The sequence below is a fragment of the Hydra vulgaris genome, chromosome 10, assembly GCF_038396675.1.
Source record: "Hydra vulgaris chromosome 10, alternate assembly HydraT2T_AEP".
Classification (NCBI taxonomy): Eukaryota; Metazoa; Cnidaria; class Hydrozoa; order Anthoathecata; family Hydridae; genus Hydra; species Hydra vulgaris.
Window position 1 is genome coordinate 43012825 of NC_088929.1, and position 25702 is coordinate 43038526.

The 25702-nt window shown below is 27.6% G+C and overlaps 1 protein-coding gene across 1 annotated transcript; it reads left to right on the forward strand.

Annotated features, from left to right (window-relative positions):
- Window positions 1-173: 173 nt before the first annotated feature.
- LOC100214058 (glutathione hydrolase 1 proenzyme) lies at window positions 174-23685 on the forward strand. Its single transcript, XM_065808080.1, has 9 exons — window positions 174-345; window positions 6637-6833; window positions 12011-12235; window positions 12568-12760; window positions 20708-21012; window positions 21427-21572; window positions 21699-21886; window positions 22004-22244; window positions 22832-23685. The coding sequence occupies exons 1-9, from the start codon at window positions 281-283 to the stop codon at window positions 23102-23104; spliced, it is 1833 nt and encodes a 610-aa protein (XP_065664152.1). The 5' UTR covers window positions 174-280; the 3' UTR covers window positions 23105-23685.
- The last annotated feature ends 2017 nt before the right edge of the window (window positions 23686-25702 follow it).

The window sequence follows — 25702 nt, forward strand, 5'->3', positions numbered from 1 at the left end:
AAAAGCATATCTTTTAATTTAAAATGACATTCTATTAAAAAAAAACAAAAACAACAACAAAACAGAAAATAACATAAAAACAAACTTCTAAAGTTGCATGTGCAAAATGTGCCTTTTTGATCCGATTTCAGCATTGATTTAATCAAGCGTGCAAATTATCAAAAATAGCTATTATTAAAATTAACATGGCTGCAACAATTAATTAACTAATTTAATTTATTGTTATTTAAATAAATATATTATTATAATTATACGCACAGCTAGATTAATTTAAAAAAGAATGTATGAGCGACTCAACGATGAAAACACAAACCGACGCGAAGATAGCCATCATAAAAAGAAGCCGTAAGAAATTTATAAATTTTAAAAATCTATTTATAGTTAAAAAGTAAAATTGCATAACTTGTAAAGACAAATTTAGTTATTTAAAGCAACTTTGTTGTTATTAAGCACCTTCATACATGAATGCTTCAAATCACTATTTCATATATTCACCGAATTTTTACTTATATAACTATTTTATATAAGTAAAAAATCGTTTCACGATGAACCAAAAGTTTTCTGATTCATAGTAATTTTTCGCTTATTTAACTATTTTAGTTTAACTTACTTTAATTAATATTGATTTTTTAAAAGACCTTTAGGTAATATAGAAATCTAAACAAATTAAGTTTAATAATATGGCATAATAAAGTTAACATTTTTATGCTTTGGGCTAACTATCAAGAAAAAACAATTTGTTATATTTATTATAAACCATGCATCTCAAATACAAATAAGCAATCTAAAACAAAAAATTTAAATATTCAGATTTTAAATATTTTAAAATAAAATCTTAGCCACAATAAAAAAAGCACACTTATAGGGGAACACAGGGTAAGATGGCGAATGGGGCAAGATGACTTTCCATAATACAACTCAACAAAAAAAATTAAAAATGGGTGAAAACGAAACTGTATTTCCATCTTGTATTTTAAAACGCCAATTGGTTTTTTAAAATATTATTAACGCAATTTTATGCGCATAAGTTTACTTTTTGCGCTAAAAAAAATACCTTGCTTCCGGTTATTCAAAATGAATGGTGTCCTTCAGGTGAAACTTTTTTAAAAATATGTTTTTGTGGAGCGTGTTTGTTTTGTGTTACTTTAGTTAGAGTAGTAAGTATTTTTCAAATTTTTATAAAATTGGAGGCAGAATTTGCAAAATAAGTCATCTTGCCCCGGTGACGAGATAACAAATTTTTGAACTTATTATTTTAAATTTTATTTCAAATTTTTCAACATGTTAATTAAAAATCAATGCAGGCAATGAATTATTATGGTAACATGAACACACTGACAAAGCATTACTGTTTCATAACTGATAGTTTTACAATAACTCAGGCTTTTCAAAATGTTCGCCATCTTACCTCGTGTTCCCCTGACGCCTATTGGGCGTCAACATAAATTATAAAACATACTTTTGTTGAGCGCTAGATAAAAAAGCACACTTATATTGGGTGTCAATATAAACTAAGAAGTATTGGGCGTTAAATAAAAAAAGCATACTTAAATTGGGCGTCAAAAGAAATTACACAACTAGCGATCAAAATTATACAATTAGCGTCAAAAGAAATTACACAATCAGCGATCACTTGTATGCAATGATAAAAATACTTTTGAACAAAATGTGTTTAAAATCTTATTGTTACAACTATTAATTGGTTGTTTCACCAACACTAACTTGGTTGCACCAACTGTAACTTGGTGTACCAACTGTAACTTGATTGCACCAACTGTACTTAAAAAAATTTTAACAATTGAACTTGTTTTGCAATTATTAAATAACCGTTTAAAATAGAAACAACTTTTTTAAGGTTATTGGAACATTTTGCTCAACATGTTTTACGTCTTTATAAAAAGTGAACTGGATAAAAGTAAGTACGCAGTAAAATCACTGATTTAAGCTTCCCCTCGTACGCACTTGATGCTTTCAACAACCTGTCCCCTCTGCATACGTACGCATTATTTTTTTACAAAATCCCAACCTAAACTTTTTTAAAACATTAAAAACAAAAAAACTTTCAGTTAATTTAATATTACTCTATTAAGTATTATAACTCTGGTTTTTGAACTCATGAAATTCAATGCTTTTGTTTAAAAAAAAAAAAGAAATCAAGTTTTAGGAGAGAAAGAAAACGAAAGAAAATCAAACCGCGTACTTGCTATCTTTAATACCCCTAAACAAAGACGATTCTATGTTGTGTTATAACTTTCCCCCTCTCCTTCTCTAAGAAGGTGGTTTTCAAGTCATAGTTGGTTTTTTGAGGAATACAGTCGGCTAGTTATGTTTATAGATTTTTTTTGAGGAAATTAGACTCTACTTATCCCCCTTGTACACATTCGTACGTTTTTGGGTAAACGTCCTCCCCATCCAAACCCATCCCCATACCTATTTTATGGAAGACCCCAAAACTGCTACTAAATGACGAGATGTCAATAACGGTACTATTTTTAGTTGCTTTCACAGAATAAAAGGAAAAAAGCTGCTACGATAGAACTAGGTAATCCAGAGTGGTTTAAAATGTAACGGAGCTTCAATTTTCACAAACTTAACACCAATAACACCAAAAAATGATTTTATCCGCTTTTCTCCTTACATCGTCAAAAAAAAAACATCAACAGAAAATCAAACTTATGGTTTGATTTATTGGAGAATTATTTGATTTATGGGGGAAATATGTTCAAAATATGTTTGCTAGGATTTTTAGAGAGTCATTATTAAAAAATGCGGTACCCATGATTGTAATGATTGCAACACAACAATTCTTTTTAGACCATTTTTAGCTTTAGTAAAGTAATATTTTTCATAATCAATTGTCATTAATCATTATCAATCATTAACAATTGCAACACTCTAATTTACCTTGAGATTTGTTTTACACAAAATATTTTTAGAATAAATATTTCTAAATCCGTAACGTTAAACTACAGAATTGTAGATAAAAGAGAAAACAACGAGCTGTTTTACTAAATCAATTTAAAATATACAAAAGTTTTTCATTCAAAATAATTTGGAAAAATATTGTTTAGGGTCCCGGTAATAAGTTCGGCCTAGGCAACCCGAGGATATAGATCAGGCATTGATAGAGATAACTAAATTTTTGAACGGCTTAATCATGTTAATACCAATTGATCTGTTATTATATTCCACCAATAAAGATATGTACAAGAATTCCACCAATAAATATAAAACGAGAATCTCGCGAAATTCGTGAGTATTATTATCTCTTAACATGATATTAATACTTACAAATTTTGCTCATAGCATTGTCAATTGTATATAAACAACATATACTCAATATGTTGTATATATTCAATTAACAATGCTGTGTTAATATACAATATGAAATTATATTGCATATATATATATATATATATATATATATATATATATATATATATATATATATATATATATATTATATATATATATATATATATATATATATATATATATATATATATATATATGTATATATAATTTTAATATGAATTTTTTTTTATTATTATTAGAAGAAAAATTAGTGTCACAAGGTATGTAAAACTTTCAGTTTTTTAAATTAATTTTTTAAACAAGGAACAAATTAATTTAAAATTTCCCAAGATTTTAAGCACTTTGAAATTAATGCCGCAACAATGTAACATCCTTTCACTATTAATTTTTATATGAATTCAAAACGTTTGAATTTTTGTTGATGTTTTTTTTTTGACGATGTAAGGAGAAAAGCGGATAAAATCATTTTTTGGTGTTATTGGTGTTAAGTTTGTGAAAATTGAAGCTCCGTTACATTTTAAACCACTCTGGATTACCTAGTTCTATCGTAGCAGCTTTTTTCCTTTTATTCTGTGAAAGCAACTAAAAATAGTACCGTTATTGACATCTCGTCATTTAGTAGCAGTTTTGGGGTCTTCCATAAAATAGGTATGGGGATGGGTTTGGATGGGGAGGACGTTTACCCAAAAACGTACGAATGTGTACAAGGGGGATAAGTAGAGTCTAATTTCCTCAAAAAAAATCTATAAACATAACTAGCCGACTGTATTCCTCAAAAAACCAACTATGACTTGAAAACCACCTTCTTAGAGAAGGAGAGGGGGAAAGTTATAACACAACATAGAATCGTCTTTGTTTAGGGGTATTAAAGATAGCAAGTACGCGGTTTGATTTTCTTTCGTTTTCTTTCTCTCCTAAAACTTGATTTCTTTTTTTTTTTTAAACAAAAGCATTGAATTTCATGAGTTCAAAAACCAGAGTTATAATACTTAATAGAGTAATATTAAATTAACTGAAAGTTTTTTTGTTTTTAATGTTTTAAAAAAGTTTAGGTTGGGATTTTGTAAAAAAATAATGCGTACGTATGCAGAGGGGACAGGTTGTTGAAAGCATCAAGTGCGTACGAGGGGAAGCTTAAATCAGTGATTTTACTGCGTACTTACTTTTATCCAGTTCACTTTTTATAAAGACGTAAAATATGTTGAGCAAAATGTTCCAATAACCTTAAAAAAGTTGTTTCTATTTTAAACGGTTATTTAATAATTGCAAAACAAGTTCAATTGTTAAAATTTTTTTAAGTACAGTTGGTGCAATCAAGTTACAGTTGGTACACCAAGTTACAGTTGGTGCAACCAAGTTAGTGTTGGTGAAACAACCAATTAATAGTTGTAACAATAAGATTTTAAACACATTTTGTTCAAAAGTATTTTTATCATTGCATACAAGTGATCGCTGATCCAGTAGTTGTGTAATTTCTTTTGACGCCCAATTTAAGTTAGATTCTTTTCCATCCTCTTATCAAAAAACATAAACTGCTAATTAACATGCCTCGTCTTGTTATTGACAGTATACAAATTAAACAAGTAACAGTAACCAACTTTCTAGGTGTTTGTAAAATCATCTCTAAAAAAAATTATCCCAGACATGAAGGATAAACCACATGCTCCTCTTTTTTAGAGAGTCATCACACACTGAACAATTTTGGATGAATTGTAGGTCCAGATAATATAGTTCGAACCTTTAAAAAAATAGTTGTTACCTCAATAATGTACTTCAGTTGGAGATTTACAAATGTCTAGTAAAATAATACCCAAGCCTTCTATCACTTTTTATGTACTGATTTTCTTCAATTACAGATTTTTTCTTGTATGGAGTTCTCAAGGGTCTACAGTAGGCTGTGGATGATGACTTTCTTTAAATAAGCACCTTTTTATAAATATTTGCAAAATGCAGTCAAATATAATTAGACTAGACAGATAATAACAATTCAGGTTCTGATAAAACTTTTTTTGTAAATGCTTTGGTTTGTAACACTGTCAAAGACAGCCTTACATGTAAAAGTCATTTTATTGTTGCTTCACCTTTTTTATCAAGCTCCTCATCCTAGATTTTAAAATTGCACTGATTCACACAATTTTCATAAGTTTTGCTTGGAGAACCAAACAGTTTTACTTTTTAAAGTTTGATGTTCAAATGCAGTTCAGATTATGTAGTGGTCTAAAATATCCAAGTCCGCTACCTTACAGTTGTTAAGAAATTTCACATCACTGTGTTTAATGATAATATCAAGTAGGTTAATTGTTAACTAAGGATATGTTATATTGGTATTAATGTTATATTGGCAAAGTTAATTTTTATGCTTATGTGATTTTAGGAATGGTAGGTGGATGGGTCTAACAAGGGTTAGGCATTTAAGTTTTCTCTGTAAATTATATCAACACCCCTCCATGATAATATGACTGACAGTATTGAATTGTTTCAAATCATGGCAGCACTGTATGCTCTCATCGCATAAGAATCTCTGATTTATCCATTCTTTAGTAACTATGAAGATCTAAAGGTCATTAATAATATCATGGCAGATTTATTTATAAAACATATAGAGCATTTATAGATTTTGCATATGACTTGCATAAAGTGTATTTTTAGTGAAATTCTTAGATTTAATGTTTTCAGTTTTAATGACATCAGTTTTAATGACATTTCTTTGACTGTTTATGACAGAAATAACACTCTTGGTTTTGTTTTCATTGCTTTTTGTAGGCTCTAGAAACAGTTTTTTTTTTTTTTAACAGCTATTTTTTTTTACTAATAAAAAATAAGGTTTGTGAAGCATTAATGCAGTGGACCCTGTTATCATTGATGACATAAAAAATCTAGGAGGGCTTGTCATTTTTGGATCTTGTATTTTTTGATAAAAGAAGGGTTACTGCCCTGAATAACATTGGAGTACTTTTTTTTGTTGAATAGATTTATACTTTTGACACAGACTATTATATTATGCGTGTGTATTTTATGATTGTATTTAATCAACTAATAGCTTTCTTTTTTTAAACTTTATTAAAAACTTTTGAAAAGATGTAAGAAAAAAAAATTTAAATTTTGTTTTATCTGTTTCTAAACAAAAGGATAGTTTTATTTCTAGTAGTAATTAGAGAATTTTAAAAAGAGGGAATTTTAACAGCATATTTCCCCCTTTTAATATCCATAAATTGACATAACAAATAAACATAAAACAATGCCAATTTTTCTTTTAAGTTACACTTCACTAAGTTGTTTTTTGTAATAGTTGTGATAATTAAAAGAATTTATTTTTTATAGTTTAACAACAAAGCAATGGCTGCTTATTCTTCTCACATTTCTTACTGTTCTTGCAGCTGTTTCTGTTGCTGTTACAATAACTTTATACTGCTACAAGCACCCACGCCACTTTCCTGAAATAATAAAATCAGCATTAAATGCAGAATTGTACCAACACGGTGCTGTAGCAGCAGATGCAATAAGGTGTTCAATTATAGGTATTAATTAATTATTCAAAAATTTTTTTTAATATTATATATATATGTATATATATATATATATATATATATATATATATATTATATATATATATATATATATATATATATATATATATATATATATATATATATATATATATATATAGAGAGAGAGAGAGAGAGAGAGAGAGAGAGAGAGAAAGAGAGAGAGAGTGAGAGAGAGAGAGAGAGAGAGAGAAAGAGAGAGAGAGCCAAAGCAAGCCCACACACTCTAATTGGAGGGGAGGGGGTGATGAGGCGGCAAACTTAAGGGGCCCCTTTGCAAAGTTAGCTTCTTTTTTTTTTTAAATACCTAATGGAAAAAATTTATAAATATTGGTGCCCTAATGTAAATATATATTATATAGTCACAATGCTGAGGTACAGGCTTTCATTTTAGTTTTAAAGATAAAAAATAATATAGATATAATTCTTGTTCTGGTCAGAATTTTATTCACCAGGGCTTTGGAGCCGAGGGCTAAAAATTGGCTCTGGCTCCATTAGAATTTTAGGCTCCAGCTCTGGCTCCGGAGCAGCTCCGCAAAAAAAACAAATCAAAATTTTTAAAAATATTTTATGACAGTAACTTAAGTACTATTAATATTTTGTTAATCAAAATCTTGGTTCATCCTTAAAAATAAAATATCATGTTTGAGTGAAGAATGCAGATCGCTCGATACAAACTAAAGAGGAGAAAATAGCCTCTCTACACTTGCTTGTGAGATAGGTATGCAAGTGACAACTCTGCACGCTTCTTGTATTCTTTTTGGGTATTCTTCAATTCCCTCAAAAGCTGAATTCACTATTGAGTGTCCCATTTCTTCCATTATCTTACAGTTGTCCAAAAAATTTTTATTAAAAGTATTTTTATTAAAAAAAATAAAAACAGGAGTGTGACCAAAATTAATTTTGGTCACACTTCTCCTTTTTTCTTTTTTATCAAGCTCATTTTCAAACTTATGCTCTTCTCAATCACAATTCACTTAAAACTAAAAGAAGTACTATAGATAGTGCAGCAGTATTTCTTATTTCTTGACTTTCTGTTATATTCTTGGCGTCTCTTTTATAAATTTTTTCTGCTATTGTTTTAAAGCCTTGCTTTGCTTGTATTATCATATTTTCTTCCAGTAGTATTCTATATCAACATAAACTGCAGCTAGAAATAAATCAATATCAAAAGGTTTTTCTACTTGTTTGTGCATAGATTTTAAAATGTCTTCTGTAAATAGTCCTTGATTCTTCTCTAGGTCAGACAATTTCAACCATTCCTTTAGGAACATTCCTTGAGTAATGTGGATTTCTTCAAGTTTAACTGTTACATGTGGCTTTTTTAAAAGATCTTTTAAAAAAGTCACATGTGGAAGACATTTCAAAATCAATGCACAAACAAGTAGAAAAACCTTTTGATAATGATATATTTCTAGCTGCAGTTTATGTTGATATAGAATACTACTGGAAGAAAATACAATAATATGAGCAAAACAAGGCTTTAAAACTATAGCAGAAAAAATTTATAAAAGAGATGCCAAGAATATATTAGAAAGTCAAGAAATAAGAAAGATGACTACATTTATCCCATATTTCAGGGCGTAGAAAGAAAATCTGATCAACTGCAGCAAATTGCTCACACAGTGGATGCAAAAGGAATAATCTTTCAATTATCTGGAATGTAGAACCCCAGCGTGTCTCATTGTCCAAAATTGAAACAATCTTGTATTGCTTCCTTGCTAAAAATATTGTATGTGAGTTTCTTAGTTTCTTTACAACATAACTGACTTTTGCCAAAAGTTCGGAAATGTATGTTTTTTTTAAAATCATAGAAATAGCTAGCTGCTAAGTGTGAATAACACAGCGCATCAGCCTAATGTCGGTAAACAATTGTTGACACCATTCTGCATTGATAAAGGCTAGATTTTCTTCCTGAGCTCCTTCACTTTCTTTTTCATTTGTATGTTGTAAAAGTTCCACTTGTTCTACCAACCATGCAAAGCTTCATTTTAAAAATTTTCATCACCTGAATATTTGTTTAAAATTATGATTGCTCAAATCATATTGGCATTGTCTACACTTGCACATACTATTTGATCATTGCTGATACCAAATCTATATAGAGTATCTTCCAACATTTTTTTGATAGCAACAGGGTTGTGCTGTCCTTGTGTATTTATCAGTGCCTAAGTTTTTTAATTTTTTTTTTTTTGCATAATAATATTGAATATTTTTTTCCAAATAGTTATTTTGGTGTTGAGTGGCTGTATCTATTTTCACATAAATAAATTTCTGTAATAATATTTCCTTTAATTCAGCTTTTTTTTTTCCAGCAAATTCATTAATCAAATTGTGTACAGATTCATTAATCAAATTGCGTACAGATAATTGTGTCCAGTACTGAATCCAAGAGTTTTACCTAATTGGCCTGTAACCAACTGAAGTCCTTCACCTGCAAATGTTTTCAACAAAACTCTATTATTCATTACCATTTTAATAATTCCAATTTTAAAAGTTTTAGCTTGATTTATTGTTCAACTACTAGTGATAACAAAAGAATCTAAAGTATTTAGTTTAGTTTAGTTTTTTTAGTATTGAAATCTTGTGAATGTGATAAAATGATTTTGAAGATTTTCTTTGGGCCGCAAGGCTCATTTCAGATTCAACAATTTTATATACTGATAGATGTGATTTTTCCAAATGACATTTCATATTGTAAACTTTTGATTTTTTTATTTGCATGGCGCATGAAATCACTTTATTATTTATCTTTTCTGTAATCTAACATGTAACCAGTTTTGTAGTTTTATTGATTGGAAAATACTCATCTAGAAACCTCTCAGGATCATTTGAGTTTGAAGCTATTTTTATAAAAAACTATGAAAATAAAGTAAATGACAAATTTTAAAGCTAAGAGAAATAATGAAAAAGATAGTATAAACAAAAATAATATCAATAATATAAAAAAAAAAAACGTTTAAAATCTTTTCCTAATTTTTTTTGGACTCACATGTTTAAATCTATTTTTAAAATGTTTTAACTAATTAAAATTGTTAAAACAAATCATGTGACTTACACATAGATAAAGTATTTTTTTGTCAAGGATTGCCCATAAAGTACATACATAAATGATTGTATATAAAGTACGCTTGAATAGGGGAGAGGGGTCAATTATGAAAGTAAGGAGACACTAAATTAAAAAAAATATCATAAAATGTTGAGTTGGTAGGTTAAAAGGGTAGGTACTTTTAGGGAGGTGGAGGGTACTCAAAAAAGTGTAAAGTAAGATGCAGGGTGGGGGGTGGGGGTGGGTAGATAAAAAAAAAAGATTTCATACTTTATGTACTACCCCTTAACCAATCATTGACATTGTTTAGACGTATTGTTTTAAAGTAACTTATCATGCTCTACAATAAGAACCACATGATATATTACACAAAATAATTGGATAAAAATTAAATTCTGAAAAAAGAAATTTGTTTTTTTTTTAAACCATATGAAAAAATGCATTTTTTAATTTAAAAAAAAAAAGGAAACCATTTTTTGTAAAATTAAAAAAAGTTGAATATCTGGCGTTGCAATGACATCATTTAGTTACATTCATTATAATAACGGCTTTTTTTTATAATGGTTTTATTTTATAATGGTTTAATTAGTTTGATAATGGCTCTCACTAAATGAGCCTAAATATTATTTCAGAGAGAGAGAGAGAGAAAAAGAGAGAGTAGATATGGTAAATCCGACCTTAATGGAATCATTTTCTTTGTCCTAATTATGTGCCAGGCTTTTTTCAGTATTTTTAAAAGTGGCATGGTATGAACATGTTTTACTGTGTTATTTTTTTAAAAATTTGTATCAACATAGATGTTTTTTGAGTATTAGAATAGTTTAACTTTAATTCTGCACGGAAATATTTTTTGTAAAATTTTGTTTATAATGAACTTGTTGTTTAAAACTTCCTTGTTGTTTGTGTATCAGGTATGTATTGAAGGTATGCTGAGACTTTTTTCTAATATATTCAGACAACAGCAAAAACCTTTTTTCTTGCTACCTGCCAAATTTTATGAAAAAAAACACCCCCAGACACCCTACTAACTCACCCAAAATAGGTACATATTTTGGGTGAGTTAGTAGGGTGTCTGGGGGAGGGCGTATCATAATAAACATTAATAATGTTTAAATTTATATAATGATATAAAATAATATTGAATAGTATATATAAAATATATAAAAAAAATTCAAAATTTTAATATATGTTAAAGACGTCCTTCTAACGCTCTGCATACGCCTTTCATGTATCCTTATTCTTTTTTTTAAGACCTTTTTTTTAATACCGAGTTTATGAATTTTGATAAGAATTGAATAAGTTATGGCATTTTAAGTTAAGAAAAACTTGGTCACGGTTTCTTCAACAAATCCATATATCAAAAATTTGGTACTTAAAACGCTATAACTTTTTGTAGAAATTTTCTATCTTATATATTAGTTTTCTATTTTATATATATTAATTTAAAATCAATTTTAATAATTTTTTCGCCTTTAAAATACTGTTTTCAAGGACTTTCCAATGATATATAACAATCTATTGTTTGATTAATTTAAAATTACATGTCACATATCAAGAAAGAGAGAGAGAGAGAGAGAGAGAGAGAGAGAGAGAGAGAGAGAGAGAGAGAGAGAGAGAGAGAGAGAGAGAGAGAGAGAGAGAGAGAGAGAGATGATATAGATAATTTGTTATAATGCTTTATCATTATAGAAAATCATCTAAGCTCTGATATAAATCCTCCAACTTGATTTTGGGTGTGGGTGGTAGAAGCTTGAAAATTTTGTTTAATAATCTTTCCAGTGGTGATGTTACAATAAAAGTACTCAAATATAAATATAAATTTGCTTTTTGGAAAACTGTTCAAACAATATATGATTTAGTTTACTTAGAAATTATTTTTCTATTGCAGTCAACTTAATAGAAAACATCAAAAACCTTTTATTGAGTTTATATTTTTAAATAAATTTTTTTAGTTTCTTCTATACTTAGTTATTTAACGTATTTTTTATGTTATTTAAACAAAATTGTATTATTTTTTCTTAATTCAGTCTCTTTTTATTGTATTTTTTTACTTGTGATTAGAGTTATAGTGCACAGCTTAAAATCAACACATTATTTTTAGGTCGTGATATTCTTTTGAAAAATGGATCGGCTGTTGATGCAGCAATTGCTGTTAGCTTTTGTTTAGGTTTATTCAGTATGCATTCAACTGGAATTGGAGGTGGAGGACTAATGCTTGTATACACTCGTAGTGAAAAGACAATTGATTCATATGATTATAGAGAAACTGCTCCTGGAAAAGCGAGAGAAGATATGTTTGTTAATGAACCTGATAAATCAAAATCAGGTAAAAGAATCTTTTTTATTTCTATTGTATAAATTAATAAAAAAATATATAGAAATAAATATAAAAATGTCATCATTTATTTAAACATTGTCATCTAAAATGCCATCATTCGTTTTAACAACATAATAAACTTTGCTAAAGTTTAAAAAAGGATAGTACTGGTGATTTTTAAGAACCTGCTCAGTCCAAAAATTTTTTTTACAGAAGCTACCCTTTTTACAGAAAATGTTTAATTTTTTGAATTTGGCCACTAAACATTAAACACATATTTATTTTAATTATAATATTCAAGAGCATTCAAAAGTGTAGTAATGTATTAAATATTTCAATAGGTGGTTTATCAATAGCTGTACCCGGAGAGGTGAAAGGGTTGTATGAAGCTTACAAAAAACATCACAAATTACCATGGAGTGAGTTGCTTCAACCAACTATTGAACTGTGTGAGAATGGCTTTCCTATGACATTACGAATGTATGAAGCTGCTGAAGCCATGAAACCATTGATCGAAAAGGACAATGGGTTAAAGTAAGTATCCTTTATAGCATTTAAATATTTCACCAAATGAGCCTCAGTACCACATAAATTTTTCAATGATTCAATTTTACTAATGACTGCATAAAATATTATTCCTTTTACTATAAACATTGTTTTTTGGTATGAATTTGTTTATGTAGCTAATCTCTAAGTTCTGCCGAATATCATTTTTAGTCTCAATAAGTTGAATAAAACTAAAACACAAAACTTCCTTCGCATCTGTTCTGTTTTTTAATTTGTTTGGCCTAATAATTACTAGTTATGGCATATTTCTATTGTTCTTCATGTAAATAAACAAACACATGACATACATGGTGCAATACGCTTTTTTTTTATTTTTATTTTTTTATAGAAGCATATGATATTTTTAATATAAATTATGTTTTACATAAATACCATTAGCTTAGATTAAAACATTATTTTACAACAAGAGATTTAAAGGATTATATTAAGATAATAGTAAGAATAATGAAACTTTATCATACATAAAGAAGTTTGTTTTACAATAACTTCCCAATGCAGTGTCTTTTTTCAAGTAACATATTTTAAAATGACTATTATGCTTATTTTTTAACAAATTGTTTCTAACAAAATCTACTCTCACCTATCTAATTGTAGGAAAGGGTTGAATAGGGAACTAGATTCAATGATAAAAGTTCATTGATTGGATTGTTGTAATCATAGGTTGAAGATTCGCTCGAGTTTGTACAAATGTTGGGGGAATGGGGGTGGGATGGAGGCAGTTAATTTCTTCTTTATACTTTTTAAGATTTAGTTCTTATGCAATCATTATTTTTAAACACAATTTTATATCCTGTTTACACTAGAGAACTGGAAACAAATTTACCGCGTAGTGTTTATCATTTTTCATATTCATTTTCCAAGTAAGAAGTGTTATGCTAAAACCAGACTGATTCAGGATAAGTCATTGTCTAGTTTGCAGGTCTCAAAAGATGAATAGGCAGGATAGAATTGAAACTAGTTGAATAGGCAGGATATATAGTTTCTAAAAATTCATTTTCAGATTCTAGGATTCAAAATCTATGAATGGTTGTGATGCAAATTTATAAAAACTGCTCTCTGGCTACCATGCCGCCATCCAATTTTTTTTCTTCATATTAATTATTCTTTGGGTCATTTTGGAAAACTTTATTTTAAAAACAAACAACAACTGATGTTATTATACATTTTACAATTATTAAAATCTAATAGCTTCACTAGGTAAACTTTCCTTATGCAATTGCATTAGATCCCTTGATATAGAAAAATCTTCCTTAAATAAATGCAAATAAAAATTGCATTTACTTTAAAAAAGAACTATTTAAAGTAGCACGCACTGGAGATTTATAAGATGCTGCAAAATTATCAATTTTCCTAAAGGCAGTGACGTGTTTTAATTTAAAAGACAAGGGAAAATATTTTAAAATTCATTTGTAGGAATGTAATTTATTTAAAATGAAGCTGTTTTCAAACTCTCAATACATAAAAGTTAGTTAAGAATACAGTTCGAAATATATACATAAAAATAAGCATTAGAGTGCAGTGAACTTTAGTTTTTTTTACAATTCATTTAGCCTGGGTGTGCAAAAGTTGTCTATTCATTTCAAAAATACTCTGGTAAAATATCAATGCTCTAGGAAATTATCTTGAGGTGCCCCAAGACCTTTAAAAATTTTAATGGGTCCCTAATATTATATAAAAAAAAAATTTTCAAAAGTATGTCATGTTGGGTCTCAAAAGAATCAAAATTTTATAAAAATTTCAAAAATAACAAATATTTTATAAAAAAACAATTATTTAAAAAAAAAAATTGTTATTTTATAGTTTATTGCAGAAAAAATGACCTTTTAAACTAAAAATGAAAAAAGTTGATTTTTTTGATAATAATTTCAAAAAAATCAACTTTTTTTTCATCAAAAATTTTGAGACCCAACATGACATACTTTTGAAAAACTTTTTTTTATATAATATTAGGGACCCATTAAAATTTTAAAGGTCTTGGGGCACCTCAAGATAATTTCCTTGAGCATTGATATTTTTCCAGAGTATTTCTGAAATGAATAGACAACTTTTGCACACCCAGGCTAAATGAATTGTAAAAAAAACTAAAATTCACTGCACCCTAATAAGCATATAGAAAAAATTCAAAAAAAAAAAAATCTTCAGGGCGAGGCTACGCAAAGCAAAGTTTTTAAAGAAAATAGCAATTATTTGCTGATTTATCACAATGAAAATAATTTATAACCCTCTTTTATGAGTAACAAGACAGCTATTTTACTGAAAAAAAATATTGTTCATAACAAATATTTACTATTGATATAAAAATCCTAATCATTTTTGACTTTGCTACAAAATCCTAATTTTAACATATTTTAGGCCAAAAACGAAAATAATCTAATCGAATTTGGCAACACTGAATAATGTTTTTTTATATTTTTTTTTAATAGTTTGTATTCTTAGTGCAAAGAATCATGTTTTTTTGCAGACATGCAGTTTTCAAAGTTTTCGGTTTTTTAGCCTGCTCTAATTTTTCTATCATTTTTTTGTTTTTGGCCTTTTTTTGACCTGCTCAATTAAAATTTGTTGATAATCTTAAATAAAAGTAACTTTTTTCTGATTTAGCTCAATTCGTAGCTAATTGTTATATTTTTAAATAATATTTTAATTTGTTCATCTTTTTTTTTTAATATATTAGTAATCCCTCCTATTTACCTCTAAAATGGATGATAGTGTGAGATTATTTGATCTTGAAAGTTCAAAAGATGTAGAGGAATTTCAAAAAAATCTATTAGATGAAGAAGAAGAGGTGGAGAACTTTGAAGATGAAGATGTCACAGATGCAGAAGACATACAGAAGAGTTTCATCAAGACAATTCAAATACAGAAGAAAAACTTGAAAATATTGATTTTAATGAAACAATTAATAATAACAATTTTTATGTTGGAAAAGACACTAACTGTAAAGAATCCATTGCCTAGCTGAGTATAAAGATATAAAGGAATAAGAATCCAAAACTCCCCTGAGTTATTGGTGCTGCAAAGTTAGCTAAATCCCCTATTGAATGTTGGAGTTGTCTGTTTAGTGATGATATTCTAAATCAGGGGTGGCCACAATAAGGCCCGTGGGCCAACTCCGGCCCTCAGCAACCTTTTATCCGGCCCGTCAGTTAATTGTAAAGATAATAAAAAAAACTATAAACATATAATATTAATAAATTATATAATATTTAAATTTATAAATTAATAAATTTTAAAATATTTTTTGTAAAAAAACAATCGCTTTAAATAATTAAAAATATATTAAAAAAATCTTGCCGGCAATTAATCGCAGGATTAATTTCCGGCACTGCCGGCATTTACCATTTGCGTTTTTTTATTGTAATGGCATCTTCAAAATCAAAACAACCAAAAATCAACAAGGAATGTCGTTTATTTAATGATGAATGGCAAACTAAATACTTTTTTGTTGAATGTAATTCAGTGCTAGTATTTTTAACATGTAATGAATCGGTTTCATTGTGCAAATAATATAATTTAAGGAGGCACTATGATACAAAACATTCAAAAACTTATAATCAGTTTGTCAACGAGGTGCGGAAAGAAAAATCAATTAAATTGAAAAATTTAAAAAGGGGCATCACTGAAACAGAAAATGCTGCTATTGCAAGTTATGAAGTGAGTCTTCTTTTAGCTAAAAATTGTAAACCATTAAGTGATGGGGAAATTATTAAGGAATCTCTTGAAATTGTGTTCAAAAACATTTGTCCTGAAAAATTGAAAATTTTAAGTAATATCTCCCTCTCAAGACAAACAATTACACGAAGAACATGTGATATTACTGATGATCTGAGTTTGTCATTGACTGAAAAAATAAAAGCATTTCAGTATTATTCAATAGCAATCGATGAATCAACTGATATATCACAAACTGCTCAATTAGCTATTTTTATTCGTGGTATTGACAATGATTTTCTTGTTACTGAAGAGCTACTTGACATCTATCCTATGCAAGGCAGAACAACAGGAGAAGACATTTTTCTTGCCATGAAGAAAGTTTTTAAAAAGTTCAACTTGTCTTACAACAGATTAATTTCAATTACATCAGATGGTGACAGCTCAATGATTGGAAAAAAAAATGGGTGTTGTTTCCAGACTGGAAAATAAAATGGCAGAAAATAACTTGTCATTAATTAAGCTGCATTGTATTATTCATCAGCAAAATTTAACAGCAAAGACTATGGATGTGGAAAATATAATGTCTGTAGTAGTTAAAGCAATAAACAGCATTAAGTCCAATGCATTACGAAGTAGGCAATTTGAGGCTTTTCTTGCTGAAAATGACTCTGAATATGGTGGTCTGCTTTATTATACTGAGGGTGAGATGGCTTTCTAGAGGTAATATGCTGAAAAGAACTTATGATTTGAGACAAAATATGTTGGATTTTTTCAAAATTATCAACAAAGATTATCCACCAGAGCTAGAAGAAAAAGAGTTTATTGAAAAATTTGCATTTCTAGTAGACTTGACCCAACATTACAATATACTTAACAAAGAATTCCAAGGAAAAGATCAATTAATTAGAAAAATGTACACCATTCTAGCTTTTCAGTTGAAATTAACTTTGTGGGAGCAGCAGTTAAGAACTGGAAGTTTCAGTCATTTTCCAACGTTGGGTGAGCTGAATCCTGGAAACACAGCAAAATTTGTTACCTGTATTGCTGAATTGAAAACAAGATTTTCAAAAAGGTTTGCAGATGTTAAGAATCATGCAGACAAAATCCAATTGTTCACAGTGCCATTCTCTGCTGATATTGAAACTGTACCAGATAAATTCCAAATAGAGTTAAACGATCTTCAATGCAGCGATGCTTTGAGAGAAGCATATAATAAACAAAATTTATTGTTATTTTACAAAAATCTTGACCAAAATAAGTACACCAACTTAGTCAACAATGCAAAAATAATGGGTGTCTTGTTTGGTAGCACACATTTGTGTGAAAGTGTTTTTTCTTGTATGAAATTTGCAAAATCCAAAACAAGATCTGTACTGACAGATACTAACTTGCAGAATACATTAAGAATCGCAACCAGTCAGTTGCCTATTGACGTTAAAAATATTGTGAAAAAAAGGCAGGTTCGTGATTACCAATAAACTATAATTTGTATTATACCTAATAGCCTTGTGACCAGCATATGTTGTTAGCTAGTAAATATGTGTGTTTGAGTGTTATTCCTTTGCAAATCAATATTTTTAAATAAAATATTTTTAATAAAACTATATTATTAAAAATCTCCGGCCCCATTTAACAGTTAAAAAGCTAACTTTGGCCCTTATCAAAAAAGTTGTGGCTACCCCTGTTCTAAATAATATCTTGTACTGTACAAATTTCTATATTGAAACCATTAGTAACCAATTTCAAAGAAAAAGGGATGCAAAAAAACTTGATTTGGTCGAATTAAAGGCATTTCTTATTTAAGAAATAATAAACGTACTTAACTTAAAAAAATAAACGATTAACAAGGTGTAATTGTCAACAAAAAGGTCGTCTTTACTTTTTACATTAAATTTTAAACTTTATGTTTTTTTAATCAATTTAAAAGACCGGAAAAGGTTTCTCTCAGTCAATATAGCAGCAATCCCCACATTTTTTACCTATTTGTTAGTCAATGTAGCAACACTACTTGCATGTTCTACCTATATGTCAGTCGATGTAGCAACACTCCTCACATGTTAACCTATTTGTCAGTCAATATAGCAACACTCCTTGCATGATCTATCTATTTGTCAGTTGATGTATGTTAAGTGTAAAAAAATAAAAATAAAAACATTCACAATGTTTGTTTTTTTTTAATTTAAAAAATTAAAAAATTTCAGTTTATTAAGTTGCATTTTTGTGGTTTTTTAAAAAATAATAAAATTTAATTTGTTTCCTCAACTAAATTTAATGGTTTTGACATAAAGTGTACTTAGTTTTGCCTTCTTTAAACAAAGTCATTACGAATCATTTTTTACCACAAACAGTAAATTTAGATGTCAAACTTAAAGAATGTATATATAAATATATATATATATATATATATATATATATATATATATATATATATATATATATATATATATATATATATAAAATATATAGCTGTAAAAGATAGATACAGACATCAGAAAGCGTATTTTGTGTTAAAATTATACTTCAGCTCGTTTCATGTGAAAAAATATGCATGCAAAGTGTTTTTTTATGTCAATATTTTCAAAGCTGATTTTACATAAAAACAGAATAATAATTGTCACTATCCTTTATATCAAATAAAATCATGGTAAATAAATAATGATGCACATGAGCATGAAGTTGTTGTAAGAAAATTTTTTTTGACCAAAAATTAACTTTTAAACATTTACATCAGCTGAATTAAATAAAACAAAAACAATTAAAAAAAAATTAAAAAAGAGCGCCAATTGAAATGCAAATTTTTTTATTTAGATTGAAGTAACTGATTGTTTCCTTAAAAAAAAATCAGTTTTTTATAAAAATGCCATTATGAAAAAATAAATTAATAATATTGCATAACTTGAATTGGCTACTATAATTAGATATTAATAATTTTAAAACCAAATATCTATTGTTGACATTACCAAGAACAAATTAATCCAAACTGTTAAAATAAAAAAAAATATAAAGTTTTAACCTTCTCCCGTAAAAAATCTGTAGTTTCGAAGCGCAGTATTATCTAATGCTAACTTTGCCTTCTTTAAACAAGGAGTGCCTTTAAGAATTGTTTTTTACCACAAACAATAAATTTAGATGTTAAAATAAAGGAATATATATAACCATATATATATTTAATATATATATTAGTTAGCTGTAAAAGATACAGACATCAGAAATGTATTTTGTGTTAAGCTTATACTTTTTAATAAAGAAAATATTTTTTGAGATCAAAAATTAACTTCTAAACATTTATGTCAGCTGAATCAAATAAAACAACATATAGCTATATTGTGGACATTGCTTCACTATTTAAATATGTTGATTACAATTTAACAACAAATATTGTGGACATTGCTTCACTATTTAAATATATTGATTACAATTTAACAGGCAAATGTTTTGTTCTTGTCATTATTGATCAGTAATTCAGGTGAGATCATTTTGCTATTGGTTTCAGTACAAAACTACTATCTGCCTCATATGAGGCAAGTAAGGCTGATTGGAAGGGGTGAAAGCAACTTATCTACGAACAATCTTATATTTGTCTAATAAACAACAAGAAATTATCAATATTTTGATCAACAACTACCAAAATAGATATTTATAAGTTATAACCTATTTATATTATTTTGGAAATAACTCCCAGATATTTACAAGCAATAGTTATTCCACTCACTATGCCTCTTACAACATAGCATTTAATGTATTAAAAAAATTAAATTAAAAAAAAGAATTAAAGCTTAACTTCATAGATCAAGTAGGTATTTTTTTAAACACCTTCCCAAGGCTCCTGAGGGAAACACTAGAGTTTTTTTAGACTTTTTTTTTAATTTTCTCTCTCAACCCTAAACTTTGAAACACAAACTTTTAACAGGCGGGGCAAAGAAACTGATTGAATATGATAATTCCAGAGGTTTAGAGTGGATTGCAAACTTGAACTTTTGAATTGTGAGCTGAGCATTCTACAATTATTCTAACATTAAGTTGAGCCATAGAATATATTTTAATTAAATACTGCATTAAATATTAGGCCATAGAATACATTTTATGTTTAATCAAACATAACTATTGTGGATGTCATAAAATTATTGAGAATATTTTAAAATGTGGTTATAGACAGCCATCTAGTTTCAATAGAATTTTTATCAAACTTCTAAAATGCAAACAAATAACAAACATTAAAAATTTATAATAAAAAACTTTTTAACAGTTTAAATTTTTTTTCAGAGACTTGTTGTTAACAGTTGATGGAAGCATAAAAGAAGTTGGTCAAAACATCACAAATAAACAATTAGCAAACACTCTTCGAATGATTGCAAAAAATCCAGAGGATTTTTACACAGGACCTTTAGCAGAGAACATTGTAAAAGATATTCGTGATGCTGGAGGTATAATTACTTTAGATGATCTTGCAAACTATAAAGTTATTCAAAGAAAAGCATTAGTAAATGAACTAGGAGATTTAATTTTATACACCACATCAGCACCAACTGGTGGTCCAATAGTGGCCCACATTCTTAATATTTTGAAAGGTAAATTGTTATCAAGGTTTTATGTTTATTTATTTTTATTTTGTATCTTGTTAACAATAATTAAATTCGAGTTAATATAAATTCATAAGTTTTATTATTCATATGTTTTGTTAAGTTTTGTATCAATTAATAAGTAAGAATGTGAGTGTTATATTTGAATTTATTAATAATTGATATTATTTAATATATTTGATAGTAAATTAATATATTTGAATTAATAATTAATTAATTTATAATTGAAATTAAAAAATTTGTAACTTATTTGTAGGTTTATTATTGATAAATATATAATAATGCATTAGAACTATTGGAAGCTATGTTATGTTTTAGTTTTATTTCTCACTATATTTATATGCTTTATTATATTTTAAACATTAAAAAAAAAAAAATTTAGTTTAAAATGTTTGCATTAAGGTTATGGTTTTACTGAAGAAGACCTCAAAGATAATGAGAAAGCTGTTTTAACATATCATAGAATAATAGAAGCATTTAAGTTTGGTTATGCTCAAAAAACAAAGATGGGGGATCCTAATTTTTTAGAAAAAGATTCTCTAAATCAGGTCTTTTTTTCATTATTCTTTGTTTAATTTTTTACAAAACTAAACTTTAAAGGTTAGTTTTAGTACAAAATTATTTATTAAATAAATAATGAAAAAAAATAAATAAATGAATTTTATTTGTTACAGTGGCTTCAAAATATGACCAGTTTAGATGTCGGTACTTATTATCGTCTAAAAATTACAGACTATTTAACTCATAACATTAGTTACTATGGAGCAGAATTACCACCTCCAACTGATCGTGGTACTACTCACCTGAGCATATATGCTGCCAATGGGGATGCAGTATCATTAACCTCAACCATTAATGATTGGTATGTGTGTCTTTTTTAAGTCATTATATAAGCAATATTAATATTATTTAGTTAAAAAATTTTATCTTTTTATTTTTATTTTAAGTATATAGTTTTATTTATCTTTTTTCAATGTAGGTATGGCTCTGGTTTTCGGTCACTTACAACTGGAATATTATATAATAATGAAATGGATGATTTTAGCACTCCTGGTCAAAACACAAGATTTGGGTATCCACCTACCGCAGCCAACTATATTAAGCCAAATAAACGCCCTGTTTCATCAATGGCACCTGTAATAATGACAGATAGATTTGGTGATGTTAAGTTAGTCATAGGTGGATCTGGTGGCCCAAAAATTATTACTGCTGTTGTTCAGGTACATGATTGAAAAAGGTGTTGATAAATTGTATGCATATATATATATATATATATATATATATATATATATATATATATATATATATATATATATATATATATACACATATATATATATATATATATATATATATATATATATATATATATATATATATATATATATATATATATATATATATATATATATATATATATATATATATATATATATATATATATATATATATATATATATATATATATATATATATATATATATATATATATATATATATATATATAGCGTGCGAAATTAACCTCGGCATATGCCGAGGTTTTTGCCGAGGGCGTTGTAGTATTTGATAAATTGCAAAAAAAGCCGATGTTATATTTCAGAAATTAAAAACAAAAATTATATTTTTATAGCCATTAAGTAATAAAGATTTGATAAAAAAAGTTATTAAACAACCTTTAGAAAAAAAGGCTGATAAAAAAACCTCGAAAGAAATCATTTCTAAAACTGTGTTGTTGCTTAAAGTGATATTTTTATATATAGATATGCATATATAGCGTTTTTAATCATATTAATATACTTTTCTCTAGGGCATAATGTACAAAACATGGTTTAATGATGATCTTGGACAAGCTGTGATAAGACCTCGAATTCATCATCAGCTGATACCTAACATTGTTGGGGGTGAATCTAATCGAGCCTTACCTCAAGTTGTAAGTGATGGACTTTCAAAGATTGGCCACGAACTTCGATATGTAGTTAAACCAGAGTATTCAGCTATTCAAGCAATTTACATTGAAAAGCCTGGTGAAGTATATGCAAAATCTGATCCAAGAAAGTATGGACACAGTTCTGGATATTAAGCAAAAATTATTCAATAGATATAGAAATCTAAATATTTAATGAATATCTCGTACCGACTAAAGAGTTCAATACTATTTTAAACGAATAAAATTTTTTTTTCACTTTATATAAAAAATTTTTATGAAGCATTAATTTTTTAATATCGACGCTATAAATTTCTAACTTCTTTTCGTTTGAATATTTTGTTTTAATATAAGCTCTACAGATGATATTTTTCAAGGTAAACAACACAAAATATTTGATAAAAATCGTCAATTCTTTATACGGTTATAGATAGTCAATTTAATATATGGTTGAGCATCATAACATCGTATTTTATGAAACATAAAAGTTAACTTAATTATAGGGTGTACTCAATTAAGCTCAATTTTTCTATTTTAAAACTGTTTTAATAAGAAATCCTATATATTTAATTAAGAGTTTTTATATATTTTGGCAAGACTATTAATATTTTACTTTAATCTGATAACTAGAGAACGTGATTTGTTTTACTTATTATATTTTATTTTATGTTAATGTATTTACTCGATTGCAATTTTACTATGTAAAAGTTGTATACCTAAATACTTTAGGAACATCCCTCAGAAGTTTTTTTGGGATTCTGGGTATTCTAACACTTTTGAGAGCAAAACAACTTAGTATTTTGGCAATGGTATAAATTAGGTATTATATTTAGAATTAGGTTCTAGTATTTATTATCAGAGTATTGTAGAGTTGATATGGTGAATCTAAATGCAGCTGAAAAAATGTTTTTTCTATTAAAGATTAAGGGAAAAGTTTAGAATTCCCTCCATCGTGTAAAACCGTAACTTTTCTAAAGAAAAAAAAAAAATTGGGTCTTGACGTAAGACTATCATTTTAAGTGTCATGACATGGAAATAAATCTTCTTGCTTAAAAGTATTGATTTTTTTAATGAAAAGTTTGAAAGCGAGGTAAGTATAAGGGTTTGTGATGTCTAAATATTGTAGTATGAACTTATGCAGTAGTAACTTTAAATAAGTTTTATAAGAAACTTCTGTAGTTAGTTTTCTTTTCCTCTTTAAAATCTTATTTGAGATACGAATTTATTTTAAATAGCAGAACCACTATCATGTATGAACTATTACAATGTTCTTACTTTTTGCGAGCATCAGTTCTTTGCAAAATTTAAATGTTTAATGGCAGTTCCAGCAGTTACTTGCGTTTTGATTTTTAATGTCACATTTTTAGATATAAATTTTTTATTTTAACAGAATAGATTTTTATATATGTATGAATCATCACAAAATCATTATTTATTTTCCTGTATATTGCGAATTCGTTTAATTTTAAGTTTAGGAATTACAGTCGATTATATGATGTGTTACATACGGTGTTACATAAACTGGCTTCTTAATAAAGTATTTGTTATGCTGCGAATTAATAATAAAAAAAAATGTTTTAGCTATTTATTTATCTTAAATCAAATTATTTATTGTTACTTACGGGGACAATTCTACGCTTATATCAAAATTAAGTTTAGCTACCATTAGAGAACCCATTTTTTTATTAAAAAATGATTTCCGGAATTCTCGGAATTACATGAAATAAAATTCGGAATTTTTTAAAATTTTTTTATTAAGGTGCCCCAAGAAGACCTTACGGTCTGATCACAGAGCACCGCAAATAAGCATTTAATTAGAAATTCATACCTCCTGAATGATGTCGCAAAACTTGCCCAGAGGTGGGGTTTGAACCACGAAAGCATTGTTTCTGAGGCAAGTGCGCAACCACTGCGCCACGGCGGCTCAATATATAAAATGCCGGAATCGCAAAATAAATTCAATAGAAAAACGAAAGTTTCAAAGTATTTTAAACTAATTAAAATTAATTTTTTTTTAAGTATCTCAGTAAAACAAAACAAATTCAATGAAAAAATAAAATCAGCAAACTAAATTCAATGAGAAAAATAAAATAATATATAAAAACATTTTTTTTAAATTCCTATTTTTAAAAAAACCTCTTAGCATACACAAATTATCCAATGTCATATCATTTAGACTTGACCTGATTTTTGTTGAAAATGTTCCAGCGGCAAACGCTCTCTCTGCTATAAACACTTGTTGGAAGAATCACAACAGATTATTGTAAATATTTTCCAAAAGTGGTCCACGCGACCCGCTTTCGTCCCAAAATTTAATTTCATTTCGTATTGCTGATTGAATTAATGGCTTTTTTAAAGTTCTTGTTCTCGGGTGTAAAGGTAACTGCTGGATTTTTTGCTGTAGCAATTTCGCAATAGAAGTGTGAAGTTTTACTTTAGTTAGGTTCAAGTTCAGATTCTAATTTAGAATCAGACTCAGAATTCATTGAATCTTCCGGAGAAGTTTCCGGTGAGGGTAAGAATAAAGATATTTACTTCTATTTTAGAACGAACAGAAATACTCATATGAATTTCTTTTTTCCCTCTATCTCCATTATGCAGATACTGTAAAACATCAGATAAAATAGCTCTTCTTCAATTAATTTTGATTTCGAGCTCTTTTTTCAATGCAAGGCTAATTTTATTATCCTCACCTAAACTATGTAACATTAACGTAAATGTTGCTTCTACAGCTAATTTTATTGGCATCAGATT

Bases quoted from the DNA above. Each gene is read 5' to 3' on its own strand.
- LOC100214058 (XM_065808080.1), top strand. From the start codon at position 281: ATGTATGAGCGACTCAACGATGAAAACACAAACCGACGCGAAGATAGC. The intron at 346-6,636 runs GTAAGAAATTTA...TATTTTTTATAG, and splicing joins AGCCATCATAAAAAGAAGCC to TTTAACAACAAAGCAATGGC. The intron at 6,834-12,010 runs GTATTAATTAAT...CATTATTTTTAG, and splicing joins AATAAGGTGTTCAATTATAG to GTCGTGATATTCTTTTGAAA.